The sequence below is a fragment of the Balearica regulorum genome, chromosome 4 (genome assembly GCF_011004875.1).
Source record: "Balearica regulorum gibbericeps isolate bBalReg1 chromosome 4, bBalReg1.pri, whole genome shotgun sequence".
NCBI lineage: Eukaryota > Metazoa > Chordata > Aves > Gruiformes > Gruidae > Balearica > Balearica regulorum.
This window is the reverse complement of record NC_046187.1, coordinates 51,469,175-51,486,244: the sequence shown is the minus strand read 5'-3', so window position 1 is coordinate 51,486,244 and position 17,070 is coordinate 51,469,175. Positions and strand designations below refer to the sequence as shown.

Below are 17,070 nucleotides of genomic sequence, written 5' to 3'. Positions count from 1 at the left end.
AGACCAGTTCATGACCACTTTTAATATTATGAACAGGAGAAGTTAGACATTCGCTTTCTACTATTTTGTCACATCTTCTAAGTGATAATTTGGCACAGTTGCAAATTGATAATACAGCAGAAATAGTTTTCACAGTAAAACATGAAAATGATACAAATAGCGACACCTAAAACCAGAGTTTTCTCCCTCAACATCCTTGTTCCATGTGTGTGTCTATTGTATGTGAAAAATAAAGGCCTGGTAACCTGAAGCATAAATCCAGCTGTCAGAGAATAAAGTGACACTTGAAAAGTGTCTCCCCTTTAACTTAAGATTTTGAAAAATACGTACTGAAGATTAGATATGTAGTGTATCTAAAAATTACAGTGCTTACAGTACAGTAGCAGACCTTGTAATTTCACATGTAACTTGGAGGACTCATTTTAAGGACTCATTTTACTCATTTTAAGGACTCATAAGGACTCATTTTACTGAAATCAGAAATGCTCAAATCACATTTAAGCGGTTATTACCAGATTTCAAAAATACTAGTTTTGTTGAAAACAGGTTAAAAGAGTATTTGCACATGTTTCATTTTCAGTCTGTTCTGTAGACAGTTTCAGGTAAATCGATAGACTTCTGCTTGCAAGCTCACTGAAGTCTGCACCAAGTCAAGTAGAAAGGGCTCCTTGCATGTGACTGTAACCTAAGAACTCGACTTAACCATTCTTTTTAAAATGATGGCTTTTTTGAGGACAGGTAAGAAGAAAGGTGAAAAATGTTAATGACAATTTTTTCTGTTTTCTCACACTCCTCCCTGGTTAATCTAGAACCTGTTCTTTTTTTGCTCATTTACTGTCCAGATGAACTGTTATGGTTCTGTTAACAAACAAACAAACTTGCTAATTAAACAGAAGAGACCCACATACATCCCTAAATGTGCAGATCTGGGCTATGGTGAACAAGTAAGAGTAAGATGCTCATGAAAATCTAGATTCTCCCATAGGCTTGACAGCAAGTAGGTTCTGATTCCACTGCACGAGGTCTTGACTTTGTTAAATGTATTTACATGCTTTCTGGAATTGGGACTTTTGTTTCGTGATTGTCTATCAATCAGGCACAATTGCCACAAATCCCGTGTAAGAAAGTTCCCTTCTGAATTTAATCACCAGTGCTGTAATTCTGAACTATGTAGAAGATGATGGGGAAGGAAGAAGCTCTTTTTTTGCTTCGCTATTTTTTTTTAACAGAGTCACAAACAATTATAAAGCCAAAATACACAATATTAAATAGAAAATCTAAAATTAAGTTGCTGCTTTTCAGTGAAAAAACTGAGGTATACAAAATATTTTTACAATTGTGCGTAAATTTGCAATAGTTTTCAAAGGTGCTTTTCCATTTTCAGCTAGTGGTTCATTGTCCAAGTGATCTTCGTGTATACAAGTAACTGTGTAATTGTGATCAATTAAAAAATACAATGCATTCAATAGCTAATGGTTCTTCAGAACTCTTTTTTTTTTTTTTTAACGTTACATTTATGGTAACAGCAGTAATGTAGCAAAATAAGATTATACCCAAAACAACTCATGATCTTCACTTGATATATCACTTTTACTGTTAAAAATGAAAAGTGACTTTGTTTTTCAGTTTACTTTGGATGTTGGCATATGAAAAGCATGCTGAGCATTAGCTCAGACTTCAGAAATTGTCAGGACTTATCCTGAAGAAAACAAGATGTAAAACAGGAAAATGGCAGTGCCAAGTGTTTCTAGTCCTTCCACATCCTACTGGCAACTGATAAAAGCACATGAAGATAATGTCATTACACTGGACTTCAAAAGAAGAATTTTAAAGTTATAAAACTAGAGAGCTTTTGGCTGAGCATTTCCCTGAGTGTTCATTTTTAAAAATCATATGCTAGACATTATATTCATAGAATCTATTACAAAGGGCTAGATTAATAAAGGCTGTTTAGCTATACATGCAAAAGTTAGGTATTTCTATTCTTAAAAAGCTTAAGCAAGAATGCTGAGGAAGCAATTTGATTCTTCGGAATCTGGTATTGTTCCTAAGGAAAAAAGCAAACTTCACATACTTTCGCATTAAGACTTTGATAATTTGAAATTACACCACATGATTCATGATCTCCAAACAAGTCTAAAAGGGATATTTTTCAGGGCAAGACGGAAACAAAAAACTCTGGGACTACTACATAATTAAAAAAAACTTTGGTTTTTATAATATTTTATGATAAAATAGAAGGCACAACTGTGCATAAAAACGACATGATTTTGTATTTTAATCTATCTATCTACATTGTTTTCATTAACACATCGGACTTCTCTAAGTCTTTACAGTAAAGATGTATTTTAGTAACAGTAATTAGTTGTAATGAGCTTTCCATATTATCTAAATGTAAGAGGGCTATTAGCAAGGAGGCATCTTTGAAAAAGGTACATTCAACAAGAGATGACCTGGTGTCCATCCACTAAAAATTCACCATTCTAGCTCTACGGGATACTCTCCAGTGAGACACGCCGTGCAATGGCCAATCTTTCCAACACGTGACTTGTGGGTTTTAAGGCTGTTCTCGTTCTCTTGTCGTGCTTTGATGCTTTCTTGCACGGATGATACCAGCCCTTCCACAGAAAGATAGACAACGCTGTCTGCTCCTAGAGGAAATAAAGAATTCATCAGTTAAAGCTGCAATATTGTACCAAATCCAATGCTCTTTGGAAGTGCAGTCACATTACTGTATGGATTATGATGCCAGGTGGATCACCTTGCCTAAAGAGAATGGATAGGAAAAATGATCATGCCTTGCCTTTCTCGAATTCTTTGTGCAGGGAGCAGGCTCACTGCAATCTAGACAGAAGATTCTGAGTTGGGAACAAATGTGTCACACATACTGCAAAAACAGAAACAAAGTCCCAAGTGTGTATTAAGACTCCCTCAGCTCCCTGTAGTTTCCCAGTCACCCTGTACTTCAGGTCTGGAAGCAGATGTGCTCGTGGCTCGTGCTTCCCAAATTGCGCACCTAGGACTACAAACCCTTACTGGGACTTGGGAAGAAGGGAAGACCATCATGTTAAAAAAAATCCAGTATGCAGTTCATGCAAATGTTCTAGCAGTAGGAAAGTTTGATAGCCTTTTCACATCGTTAGTTTTCTATCGTTTGCACTCATTCTTTTGTGACTAATACTTAAAAATGAGAGCCTATAAACTTGAAATATTTCAACATGCTTTCACAATAATTTTTGGGTAAAGAATTAATTGCAGTATTAATTAGAGTAAGTATTTAACACAGGAAATCTGAGTTTACAGTTTTCTAACTGTAACCACAGCTATGTTCTTAAACCGTTTAAAAAAATATTTTGCAGCACAGTAGGCCATATGTATCTCCTCACTCACAAGCCTTCACATGACTGCTGTTGCTGATACCCTGATGAAGAGCTTGTTATTTACCACATCACAAGCAATATAAGCTGTTGGTTCCTCTTTTGTTCTGTTGCAAACATGACTCATTCTAGGTATTTGAGAATGTATTTAACATTCTTTGATTAGTTTCAAATGTCATTTCTTTCAAAGTGAAATATATAATGCAGTTTAAATTATTTACATAAGTCTAAATTTGTAGAAAAATCAGTGGGTGTTTACAAATTCTGAACATATTTTTATGAATATCTCATGAAAGTGGAATTACATTAACTTTTCATTATAGGACAGAACTTCTTCCTAGTATTTTGCCTACAGTAGCTCCTTGTTGTAAAGAGTTTCCCAGAAGGAGCTCCAAGTATTGGAAAGCTGTGTGGTCACACCTTATTTGTAACTTAAGATTATGCAATTATTCTAATGCCTTCTATTGTCTGGAGAAATATAATTCACTAACTGTGTTAAAAAAAGGTGCATAACTAAATTGGTTTGATCTCTTTGGTACTCACAGTGCAGAAATTTAGTGTATCAACCATAAGATTTTTTAGTCAGTTTTGCCACTGCTGCCTTGATGTGTTGTCCTTTATTTTGATGTAGACAATAAAATACCTACAGGTAAAATCTCTCTCAAAAAAAAAAAAAAGTTAAAAAAAAAAAGGAAAAAGTAGCATTTACCAATATAGTTTGCAAGATCATGAAATTCAGGTCTGTTGGCGATGAGTTCTTCTTTAGTTGGAATGTTTATTCCCATGTAACAAGGAAATCTTATGGGCGGTGAAGCCACACGGATGTGCACCTGAATAAAAACAGAATTTCAAAACAGCCTGCTATAAGGTGAAGCTCAGTAGATCACAACACAATCGCAAAGTCCCAGTTCTGCAAAATAATCATGAAGAACAGAACACAGCACTACACAAAAGTCGTTACAGTTAAAAGATAATTTTCAGATGCCAACACAGCAGGAGAGAGAAAGACAGTTTTAGAATTTATTTTTACAGTATTTCCTAATGTTATTACAAGGTTCCATCCTAATTTTGCTTTTCTTCTATGGCATTCAATCCTTGATGCACATGTTTCAGTTTACAAAGTCAAACATACAGAACAATTTTTACTCCAGTGACAAGACTTGCACACTCTGATTCAATTAAAAAATCTTAATCAATTAAAAAAATTTGTGCTCTGAAGACTTAAGGCATGTGCTGGTTTACTGCAGTATGTGGTTGTACTTCATGCAGTACCACAAGTCACACATCAGGAATACCACACCAATACTTGATTTCCTGATCTTACCTAATCTGTCTTGCATTCTCTCTTTATTTGCCAGATAGTGCTTTATAAATGGAGGCCTGTTCCTCTCCCCTTAATCTCCCAACAATCACAGTCATACAAAGAAACTTCTCAACCTCTCTTCACAATAAACACGCAGTAGCCATTGTTTTTTTGCACATTTGCTCTTTTAAATAAGGAAACAATGTATAGTACAAATGAAGACACTGCTTTACCCCCCCCATCAATCTCCTATTTACATCTGTATTGTACTGACTGAAAATTAACTCACCTCTTTGGCTCCTGATTCTCTCAGTAGTTTTATGATGGGTGAAATGGTATTGCCCCTCACAATCGAATCGTCAATGATAACAACTCGCTTGCCTTTAAAATTATCAGACAGAACGCCAAACTTCTTTGCAACGCCAAGTTGCCGTAACCTCATATTTGGCTGGATAAACGTTCTTCCTACATACCGATTTTTACAGAGTACTTCAACATACGGTAGTCCGCACTGTAAACAGGAGACAATTAAACTGAATTAATATCTATAAAACTGGTTATTTTCACTTACTGTTTTTTAAAGCAACCTTAGGACTTAGTATGACTTCACAGTAACCAAAGAACTTAATATAGTGGAATAACGACAGAACAAACAAGTGCAGATAACTCAATAGGAATACTCAGCATACTCAAAATACAAAGCTTTATCAATACAAAACTCTAATGACCTGTACCATAATACCCCATTACAAAAAGAGATATGTGTAAAGAAAAAAAGTCAAGTTAATGTATACCTTTTGTGCATAACCAAGAGCTGCTGGGGTTGCAGACTCTGGAACAGTGCTGACCAGGTCTGCTTCCACGGGTGCTTCAATAGCAAGCTGCTGCCCGCATCGTCTCCTGACTGAATACACCATCTGACCTAAGAACAGCAAGACATGTTTTTCCCGGTATGCGTAATTCAGATTCCCTCTCAGTTTGCTCTGCAAATTTCTGTGGCAAGTTGCAGGCATAGACGTCAGTGAGAAAAGCTCCAGAACTAATAAGCAGTCACTCACATAGGTCATTTTTATTTTCTTCCATGATGTCATATTCTTACATTCACATTCATATCACTATGCAGAGAATTAAAATAACAGTTTGCCCTAATCGGGTAACTAAAGGTCCTGTGGATGTTACAAAATCTGTGTTCAGGAGGAAAGAATTATGCCTGCCTGTTCATAACATGCATACCCTATTTTTAGGTTGGTTTCTCCAGCAGACAAAGTTTGTGCAATCCTGCCGTTTGCCTCTGCCCGCTTATTAACTTTGAGTCAGCTGGCAATATTCAGAAGCTTTTAAGGTCCTAAAAAAATTTGCAACATGAAAGGGAACTGGAGATATGTGATGAAAGGAGGCACAGCAGAGGGTACAGCAGCAGTACTAAGGAATGTAAGAACTGAGGATATTGAAGGGTAAGAGGATCATGAAAAAAAGGGCTGTGAGGTGAAACTGGTGGGGAACTGTATATGATCAACAGATGGCATGGACCTAGAGAGCAAAGAAGAGCTTGTTTGCTAGGTATGAGAGTCCTGGCTAATATCACTGAGACAATTTTTGAGGGCTTCCACTGAAATAATAATAAAAGCATTAGACTGACAACCCCAAGTACTTAGATAATGCATAGATTTATGAGTTATATTGAAAGCATCTTCCTGAAGATCCCATTCAGTGTTCCCAGATCCTTTCCAGAGTCATTGTTCTCCAGGATAACATCTCCCACTATTTAGGGAGGAGCTTTGTACATTACACCTTCTTACCTTCAAAAATACTGTCTGGTCTTGCAAAATAAACATATTCAAAGATGCAGAATGCTGACGGATCTCCTTCAGGTCTTGGTACAACATCCAGTGTCTGGACATCATATCTAGATATTTTCACAATCTCTCCAGGAAGCACCTCACGATAGTACCTTGAAAAAGAAATACATAGCATTTAGAGATGTCCTGAGCCTGGATGATAGTTTTGAAATATAAACTAGATTCAACTGACAGGAAAAAATGCTTTTGAACATCCTAACACGACAATTTGCTTTTATCTTAGGATTTGATCTGGAGTGTTTGAAGACCAACATGCTGAGACAAGTGGCTCTTACTAAAACAGTCTGAATTAATACCCCAAAGCAGTAAATTAATACTTAGTACCAGAGACCTATGATATTCTTCCTATATGTAAGACATACAGTACTCAGTCTGGTAAAGGCTTAATTGAGATTAAATATATTTTAATAATTTAGTCCTAGATCAATACTAGAGGACTTTTCTATGAAAGCTAATAAGCATTATCATGCAATATAAAAACCATAATCAAGAATAAAGATGATAGCCAAAAGAATCCTGCCCCACAAGCCAATAGCTAGAGAAATATCTGTCTAGCGGTGACAGGCAGCTACTCCCGAATGACGAAAAGCTGCCTGGACATGTGCATTCCAATTCTCATATCTGAAGAAATATGGAATAGTATTAGGTTTATTATGTCACAATGTTTAACCTTATTAAACATTTTTCTAGATCTTTTAGTGAGTCCTCAGGTGGCTATTCTAACAATTTCAATCTAAGTCTTTCCCAAAATATTGAAATATTCTGGAGCTATAAATCAAAGGTGAGCAAGTCTGTGATTATTTGCTGGTCAGATACTAGCATTAGCAGGCAGCAGCACTGGCTACAGCAGAAGTTTAGACAATTTTTAATTTTTTTTTAAAACCTACTTGGTCCTACATGGTAAGCATCTCTTAACAGAGAATTTGAAGAAGCTCCAGAAAACGGTTATTCATATCCGTATGTAGAATAAATTGTCTCAAGAAAGCCCCTGTTACCAACAGCTAATAGTTCCTACAGAGACAGGGTAGAAGTTACAGCAACAGAACACCACACCTACAATAAAAAACTGCGGAACGGAATACAAGACCTCTAAAGTGCAGTCACATTGCTTCCTGATTGTGCTTCACATTTCTTTTTATTCAGTCGTCATGTTCTTCATGCAATTTTTCACAGTTTTTTATTTGAAGAAGATCCAACTTTACTTCTTAGTCTAGTCCCCAAATGCACATTTTTATAATGTCTGATTAGGAAATTAAATATGCTTCCTCATAATCTTTCTTAGTTAATTATGTTCTAGTTCACAATTGCCTTCTACTCCACACTTCTAAAGATCAATTTGTGGTCTCCCGGAGAGCCTCTTACCCTTCTCTTTTTATCCAGAGAAAGTTCACACACCATTCTTTTCAGAGTACCTTAGCTAGAGAGGTAACGTGAATGTCATCTCATGTGTTTGCACAGACGGAAATTGTTTCAGATGCCCATCTTTTTTTTTTTCAAACAAGGAGACTGGCTCATAAGACAGCAGATGCTACAGCACAGGTGAGTCCACCCTGCGAGCTACCGATGTAACCTTTCTGTAGATGAGGAATTATTTTATAATACGATGATTCTACAGCAAATGAGGCTAAAATTAAAAAGTGATATGGATAACCAGGTTGAATGCAACAAGTAAGAGGCATTTACTTGACAACAGTAAAGTCATCTTTACTGTTACTTTCTGAACACAGAATTCTTCTTTTACATTAATCTGCTCAAGAAAATAAAACTGGCAAAAAACAGGACTGGCAAAAAAGCCCTCTCCAAACGGCCCAACAAACTAATCCTTGATGTCTTTCATGTTGTTACAGATGATATTTGGCAATTTGAGGTATAATGTTTAATCGCTGCCTGAGGAGAGCTTTCAGATAAAGTGAGAATCGGGGCACTTACTCTGCACCGATAGACAAAAAGCTACAGGATTCAGAAGAGACCACCCATCCTTCTGTTTCACTGTTATCTTTCCCTGAAATGAAAGATTTCAGTTAAAGTCCACAATTCTTGTTACCATTACCCCCCACAATTGCATTTCTACTGCAGTATCTGGCTTGCTATGGTTTAGCTTGCCAAGTGCGCTATTAAAGACTGTTGTAATTTCTAACTAAAAGGTATAGCATTCCAAAGTTTCTATAATATTTAAAAAACCACCCCAAAACCAACAGCGTAAACATCATAAACCTGTTCTAGGCAGAAGTGGAAGTAACAGCATCATATTCGCAGTTCAAGAAGAGAGACACTTCAGATAACTACCTTTGTTATCTCTGCACTATGTCAAATTTTCCCAATTCTAGTTCAGCAACTTTAGATACACATAATTACTTTTGTTCACACAAAAAACTCCTTACTTTTCCTATGCTAAATGTGTTAATAGATAGATCCTTTTGATTGCAATGGATGCTGGACTGAACTCCAATAATGACAGTTTTCAGAGACAGGCACAGGAAAGATCGAATTGGGTAACATAGGGTAGGAATGTTCGTATGCTTTAAAAAAATCTTGATAATTTTTCGTGTGGTTAAAATTACCAAGTTTTGTGAAGATGCAGAAGCATTTACTACTTTGCCTTTGAATTATTTTATTTTTATACAAATGAACACATTTTAATCGCACTTCATGGAAAATGTTGATTTGCAGGCTAAACAGGAACACAAAGAATTTTTCCCATAAATTGATTGAATAGTATTCCGTTACCGCACTACATGTGACTGGGAGTGCTTGGAATTTAAAAATATGTTGCCAGTAATCCAGAACTTTTTGGCCACCTTACTACACGAGAAAGGAAGAAATGAAACTTGTCTCTGGACTGGACATAGTCCTGAGCAACTGGCTCTAGTGGCCCTGCTTGAGCAGGGGATTTGGATCAGATGAGCTCCAGGTCCCTTCTGACCTCAGCCCTTCTGTGGTTCTGTTCATCCCTGCTTTCTGGTTTAGGTGATGAGATGTTAATTACATTTTCACAAATATTCTATTAGAGTTGGGCTGCCTAATTCTGACACTCTCATCGGGTGACCAGGATTCCCTTTTGCTGGGAACAGAAAAGATGTTTGTAGACTTCCTACAAATTATTTTTCCCTTGCCAACATTTTCTTTTGTTTTCAATTTTCAAAACTGACTTTTGCATCACATATTCCTACTTAGACCTCAGTAAGTGTAGCTTTAATTACTTATATCAGTGGTTTCAGGCACAAACTATATATATACATATATATATGTATGTATATGTATATGAATATATATGTATGGTTTACCTTTTCCATTCATGTCCCCTACTGCAATAAGGCGACCAATGCAGAGTGGGCGATTCCCATATGGATCACGTACTGCATAGATTATGTCTTTATGCATAATTAGCAATGAATATGAAGTTGGAGTTTCATTCATTAAATTTTTTATTCTGAAATGAGACATAGGTGAACATAATCGTGTGTCACACAAACAGCTATGTGCATTTACAGCTGCATATCATGCTGGGATTAGATTGCTGTTCTTGATTGTTCTTGACCCATCCTCCTCACCTTGCTACCCAGTCGGCTGTATCATCATTTTCTAGAGGAGGAGTGAACGCCAGCAGCTGGGTGATCAGTTCGCTGTCAGAGCTGGTCGACAGTCCTACACCATGCCGCATGAGCTTTTAAGACACAAAACAAAAGTGTTACCAACATTAAAAACAAACAAAACCCACTGCTTAGATTTTAATCTAACACCACCTCTGTGCAACGAACAAATGTTTTAAAATGTATCGGTGCTTCAGGTGATCAGATCATAACAACATCAAATTTCTTCCAACAAACCAAGTATGTAAAAAGAGCTGGTACAATCATCTATGCCTGGTACTACATTTCTCCCTTTGCATCTCATTCCTTTGCTCCACATGCAAGCAAAATTAATATCACCAATATTCAGGGCATAAATTCATGTTTGGACCATTTAATCAGCTTTGTGCTTGTGCTTGCTCTGGGAAGAGGTAAAATATACAAGGGAAAACATGAAATTACCTATAGCAGATACAGAAGGAGATATCAAGGCAGAATGGTAGTTTGAGCACAAAGCAACAACAAAAAAAAGAGGTGTGAAGGGAAGCAGAGTGGGATTAAAAAACTGAAATCCCACAACTTAAAGTTTGCTAGACCTGCTCAGTCAAATTGTTCTGTCTTGGTGTATTTATGCTTCTAAGGGAGAAGAGAATCTGCAGTGTATCTCACTAACTATTCTAACCCATGCAATGTTGTATGCATTACAGTTCCTAGTTTTTATCTTTAGAAATCATTTTACATCTCATGGAACTCTGATTCTCCACTGTCCATCTGCATTTCCTCACCACTGTTTTATTCTCCCATCTGTTCATACACTTGTGGCTCTGATTAAAGACGGGCTAGGTTCCTTTGGGCATCCCATACGTTTGCCTTGCTTCAATGCAAGAGCACGTCCTCACGCTTTTGGATGGAACATATCATAGAAGAGATGACACAATGAAACATCTGCTAAATTTTAATTTGGTTCTTTAACACATACCCTTCTAGCCAAACACACCATAAAATTTGGCATTTGTTGGTTTATGTCCTGACAGTGCTCATAATTAATTTTGCAAGCCAGAAATACAAATAAAGACAATATTCCAAACCAGGTATTTCATATTACAATTACCTCACCTTATTATGCCTCTCCTAACTCTAAGCATCTGATTTCTTCCTTCTATCAGCCATCACAGAGGAGCAGAGCTTCAAACCATCCTACCTTTTGTTACAGCTGAGTTAGTTTTCTCACATTCAATAGGAATGTCACCATCAGTCTAGAAGATTGGTGAATTATTCTCTGTGACAGTTACAAATGCCTCCCTTCCACAGGAGTTTTTTCCTCCAAAACAATGTTTTGCTTATGGGGGTCTTTCACTACCCCAAGCAGTTTGGTGTTAAGGAAAAGTCATAGCAAACTTACTGCTCATTGCTGCCTCATACTCGGAAAGAAACAATGCCAGAGCCTCCCAGAGGAGATACTAACCTTCCTCCTGAGTCGTACAGCGTTTGTTAGCTCCCCGTTATGTGCCACAGCGATCTTTCCATGCAGAGTCTCTACGACAAAAGGCTGGCAGTTCTGCAGCTCAGAAATTCCTGAGGTGGAATATCTCGTGTGCCCAATACCGAGGTTTGAAACATACAGCTTCTTCAGGCTGTCTGCGTTGAAGACGTGATTTATAAGACCCATTCCCTTTGGGAGAAAGAGAAAAAAAAGTTCCGTTTGGTTTTGTTTTCCTGGCAACCTCCTCATTTCTCCTTGTGTTTGTTTTTGATATAGCATTAATACAACAAACTTTAAGAGGAAAGCAAATAACCTGAAAGACATGGGAAAGAAAGAAGCTGAGTAGGTGTCACAGTGATATATCAGATCCCATTACTCCTGTTTTTAAATAAAGCAATATACACTTTTGTACTAAGGATTTTCATGGAACAATCTATTCCCTGACTAAAAACACATCTTCTGAAAAACACTAGCAAACTCTTGTGGTGTTTAAAAACACCATAAAAAATACTGCCAGAAGATCGGCAAAGAAGAAAAAATTTGCGAGAAATAAATTCTATGTATAGAATACCTTTTACAAGTTAGTAGTATATTGGATTTACTTTTATACTAGATCCATGATAATGTTTATTAGATTCCACTGTTATTCTCGCCAATATCAGAAGCAAAGCTTTTTTTGAGGTTTTATTGTTTACTTAAAACAAACTTTTCATATAGCCAAGTTGCCTTCTATCTAAAGCAGAAATCCATCATGACTTTTTAGTCAGTTGTCAGGAGCTTCTTTTGGCAACAAGCACTCTATGGAGGCAGTTCAGCAGCAAGAATAGTCTGAAAAAACTGCAGAGAGAGTAGAATATAAGATTGGACTCCAGGCCCTCCTGCAAACTCCCGCTTCTGCTGCTGCCTGTGGAAAATATTTACATCCTTCTATGTTCATTTTCCTATCACGTGTGGTAATTGTGATACACACGGTAACACACATGGTAACAACACTCCTCTGGGAGTGCTGTAGATAGAGCAACAGGAGAGTGGGATGGGACAGGAACAACAGAAATTGGTTCAACTGTTTACAGAGCTCAACCAAAAGGGCTTAAAGAAAGCCCAGCTTCAGGGTATTTTCTGCTGTGACTGCTACAGACTCAGAATACCAAGAGGCTGTGATTGCACGTGTGGTTTTAGGATACTTACTGTCACGTTAAAAAGTTACTGCCTCAAACTGTCAAACTGGTATAAGTTTGCTTTAATTGTTCAGCAAACTTTATGCCAGATCAATTATCATCTCTTGTCTCACAGATGACATAAAGGTGGTCTAGAGTCTATGTCATGTGCTCATAATATATACAGAAATGCAACTGCGCACTCTTATTTTACTTAGGCCAACTTTATCCTAACAGATCTGGCAGTTCACAGGTCCAGTATTAGTGGATGTGGCAGTGTTAAGCATTGCAATAGCTTAAACAAGCAATGTTTAAAACCAGATTTGGTTACACAAGTACATAATCTTTTAATCACGGTTTGAAATATTCCTCTGATTTAGGTTGCGCTGGTGTGGGATGGCAAATGTGAATTACACCAGTATAAAACGTTCCCAATGAAGACAATCTTATGTCTGTATTATACAAGGCCTGGTACATGCCAGTACCTGATAATGGTCTGACGAATAGCTACTTTAATATATTTTTCTGCATATCCAAGTGTGAAACGATCAGACAAAGTCTTTCTCCTACTGGCATCGCTATGTCTATACAAGAGATATTAAGTTTTTCCACATTCTGAGCTAATAGAGCTATGACAGTAATGTTTGGTTATACAAATCTAGCTGAAAGGCTCTGACACAAATCTGGACTAGTCTTTCTGGGAGAGTTTAAAACAAAGGATTAATTGCCTTTGTCAAAGGCTACTAATCTGTGGTCAAAGGCTGGCAACAATCAGAAGGGAACACATACCCATGCCTTAGGTGTTCCAGTTCGTACTCTAATCTATGTATTGCCTTAAACTGCTGACAAAGGTGAGTTTGCATGGAAGCATTGGGAAGTAAATCAATGCAGAGAGAAGCAGGCACCTTTTCCATCCTGTTGTCTCTGCTATGAAGAAGAGTCAACTGGAGTTTGGAGGACAAATGGATACAGTAGCATCTTAGCTGCTGACATTTTTATGGACTAGTTTACAAGTCAGAGTCCTAAATATATTTTCACTAGTGTAACGGACCCAAATGTGTGTTACATTAGCACCACTTCCAGGTTTAAACAAGTCATATAAATTGTACTCCACAAGCTCTTTATTACACTATGGTTACTACAGATTTTAAAAGTGCTGTAGCTGAGAAACATATTTCAAGGATAAAAGAAACCATCACATGCTCTGCAACTCTTAAAATATCAAAGCTGATATGATGAGATAGTCAATTAAATTCTTAGCATGACAGCTAAGTATTGCAGCTCAGTAACATGGAAACTCTACGAATTATGCTATCACCTGCTGGGAGTTCATTCTGAGAAGCTCTTTTTACTATGGGCTATATACAGCAGGTCACTTTAAAGGAAGTGGGAATTCCTGTAAGCCTTAAGGAAAGCTGAAACCCAAGCAGGAGCAGGAATGAAGAACAGATAACACAGTGCTGAAGTTGAGAAAAGCTGCATTTAAAAGTGTATGTGTGTGTGTGAATCAGGCTGTAAGTAACAGACAGGAAGGGGGGAAATGCCTGAAGAGGCGACAGACATGATGCTTGATGAGACAAGATTTTGCGTGAGGCATTGAGCAGTCATGCATAGATATAGATGCTGCTGCAGCAAAGCAGTTCTTACTCTTGGACTCATTTGAACAGCTTAATTAATCTTCCTCAGAGACCTCTGAATAAGAAGACAAACTGCTTTCTGATTGCGGTCAGAGAACACGCATCAAGAATTGCCCCATGGTTATTTTGCTGATGTAGTTTGATTTCCTGCTCTTCCTTATTTCCTTCCTTCCTTCCTGCTCTTCTTTATTTCTCTGCTCTTCCAGGATAGAATAGGCTGGTGATTATTTTTTTTCCTGATCACTATTCAATACAGAATGAGCAGAAATATCCCCAGAGTATGCAGGTATTCTGCTGGCATAATAGTTTCGAGGCTATGGCCATTTTACATCTTTCAACATCCCCTGGGATTCTCTCAGCTCAAGAAAGACTGCATGACTGTCTCAGGCCTCCATTCAATCTTTTTTTTCTGTTTATTTTTACCTATGGGTAAAGTTGCTGCCACTTCCTTGAGTTTCACTAACGCAAGAATTAGTCATCCATTTGCTTGTGCATAGCCTGTAACTGTATTTCTTTTCTCTTGATCTCAAGTTGCACCGGTGCTCCAGAGTTAACACCTTAGGTGCGGGGTGACTTTGCTAAGTAGTTTTTGTGACGTGACTAGTCTGATCTGTATACTTCTGTGTGCACAGATACACCCAGCAGGATAACATTGGCATATTTGTTTTAAACGTGCAGTTAAGACAGAAATTGCACAAATAACAGAATTAGATATTATCACTGACAAAACCAAAACAGTCCATCACAACATGTTACTTTCCCTCTATTCCGTTTCCCAGCTGAAAGAAACTTTCGTGCATCTCAGTTAGGCATCTAGAAAACATTCATTTACATTTTACCTTGTGCACTTTGAATGCCTGGGATGACTCTCCATCACTTGTCACAATTCCAGCACTCTCCTGGCCCCTATGGACAAAATATAATTAACATAAAGCACTAAAATGCTTAGAATGAAATGCTTTAACATACAATGGATCGGTGGTTTTTCATCTGCCCTTTACAACATGAAATTTTAATGTAAGATTATTTGTTGGTTTATTTTACAGGCTTGTAATCAAAACTGGTTTCTTGCCCATGTTATGCTTTATTTCAAAACAGTCACATAAGGTTCGTGCCTAAGCCCGCTGAATTCAGTGGGAATCTTTCCACTAACAAGCACTGGCTCAGGCTCTTACTGCAGTCCTATTTCAGTGTGGGCATAAAATAACAGCAGATGCTTAATCTGAAAAGCCACTTTGCAGTGATAGTCTAGGCTCTGGTAGTAGGCTCTCTAGCACCACTCTATTTCTGTTCTGGTTTGGGGAGGGGTGTTAAGAAACTGTTGTTTTTGCCTAAAGGAATGTATTGTCTCTTCCACTGATCACCTACGCAGAAGCTTTTGCATTCTTGCACTTAAGCAGTCAAGCTTACACCCCTAAAAGGTATATGGACCCTCTGATAAAAGTGTTTGAGCACATAAAACTAATATCGGGCATCACAGCTTCTGAACTCAAGCAAAACAACTCTGGTGTACAGCGTGACCGCAAATGAAAATACTTCTCTTACAGCAGATCAGCCTCAGGCCGGCCGTTGCGCTTGGTTGAGCAGAAGAGCTGTATCAGCTGAAATGAGAGAGTTTTCCCCAGCTCCCCACTCTCCCCAGCCCCGTCCCCTCGCTCGGTCCCCGGACACATGCCCAGCACGTGGGCAGGCAGCACGGGCAGGTTCCCTGACGCTGCCCTGCCAGAGGCAGGCTGCCCAGGGTTTGTAATCCAGTCCTTATCCATTGAAAAGGTATGTTTTGCGGGCTGGGGTTTTTGTGGGTAACAGTGCAGGTTGCTCGATTTTCCTTTAAAAGGCTTCCTGGAATAAGGCAGAGTGTTACCTCTAACAGAACTGCTGCCGTATGCCCACCACGCCTGTAACACTCATAGGCACTTTGGCGGACTGGCAAGCTCCCAGTCCACTCTCATATATAATAACGACTGAAAAGCAAAAATGTATTCCTTAAAAAAGGAAACACTTGGAATAATTTTAGAATATTAGATGAAAATGCTAAGATGATTAGACTGGTTTAACTCAATTGAAGTCCCTGGAATTACTTAGTATAAGCAACAATAAAATTGGGCACAAAAAAAAATAAATCTATAGAATGGATTGTAATCTACAACTGACGACACTCATTACAAATTTTCTCTAGTTCCTAAATTGATCACTAGCCCCAGTGACATGTAAAGCACACTTTTAAAGAACATTTGCTTGAAGAAAACCAAACCAAACTTCACACGTATGTGAACGAATTTACCCTGTTACTGACCCAGATCTTAAAAATCAGAGATGAGGACATTCTTAAATGCATTTATTTTAACTCAGGAAGATGTCCCGTCTATAAACACAAGGACTGGTAGTGAAACTTAAGGGTTGATATACTGCATTCAGCAGCTGAAATGCAAATGTGAAGATTACAAACACTTTCCATTAAAATACTGACACTGTCCCTTTAAACATCAACAAAATCAATAAAGAGGGAAGCAAACATCCTGAAGGAAAGGCCTTCGCAAGTCCTTGGATTCCATCTTTCATGTAGCACTTATAAAAGAAAAGGAAGCTCAATTTCATTGCCACAAAGCTTACAAATTTTACCATTTTAGTGAGATTTTTAAGTATGCAAGCTTTTTATTGAAACATCACTAATAACCAATGAAT

The 17,070-nt window shown here is 37.8% G+C and overlaps 1 protein-coding gene across 1 annotated transcript in view; it reads right to left on the bottom strand.

Moving 5' to 3' along the window:
- Positions 1–2: 2 nt before the first annotated feature.
- Positions 3–17,070, bottom strand: part of PPAT (phosphoribosyl pyrophosphate amidotransferase) — a 48,077-nt gene continuing 31,009 nt past the window's right edge. Inside the window, exons 2-11 of the mRNA XM_075752123.1 lie at positions 15,225–15,291; positions 11,574–11,780; positions 10,091–10,203; positions 9,824–9,969; positions 8,469–8,541; positions 6,480–6,631; positions 5,475–5,602; positions 4,970–5,191; positions 4,087–4,207; positions 3–2,651 (exon numbers count right to left, since the gene is read on the bottom strand). Coding sequence (XP_075608238.1) covers positions 2,476–2,651; positions 4,087–4,207; positions 4,970–5,191; positions 5,475–5,602; positions 6,480–6,631; positions 8,469–8,541; positions 9,824–9,969; positions 10,091–10,203; positions 11,574–11,780; positions 15,225–15,291 — 1,405 coding nt within the window. The 3' untranslated portion in view covers positions 3–2,475. The remainder of the gene's footprint in view (positions 2,652–4,086; positions 4,208–4,969; positions 5,192–5,474; positions 5,603–6,479; positions 6,632–8,468; positions 8,542–9,823; positions 9,970–10,090; positions 10,204–11,573; positions 11,781–15,224; positions 15,292–17,070) is intronic.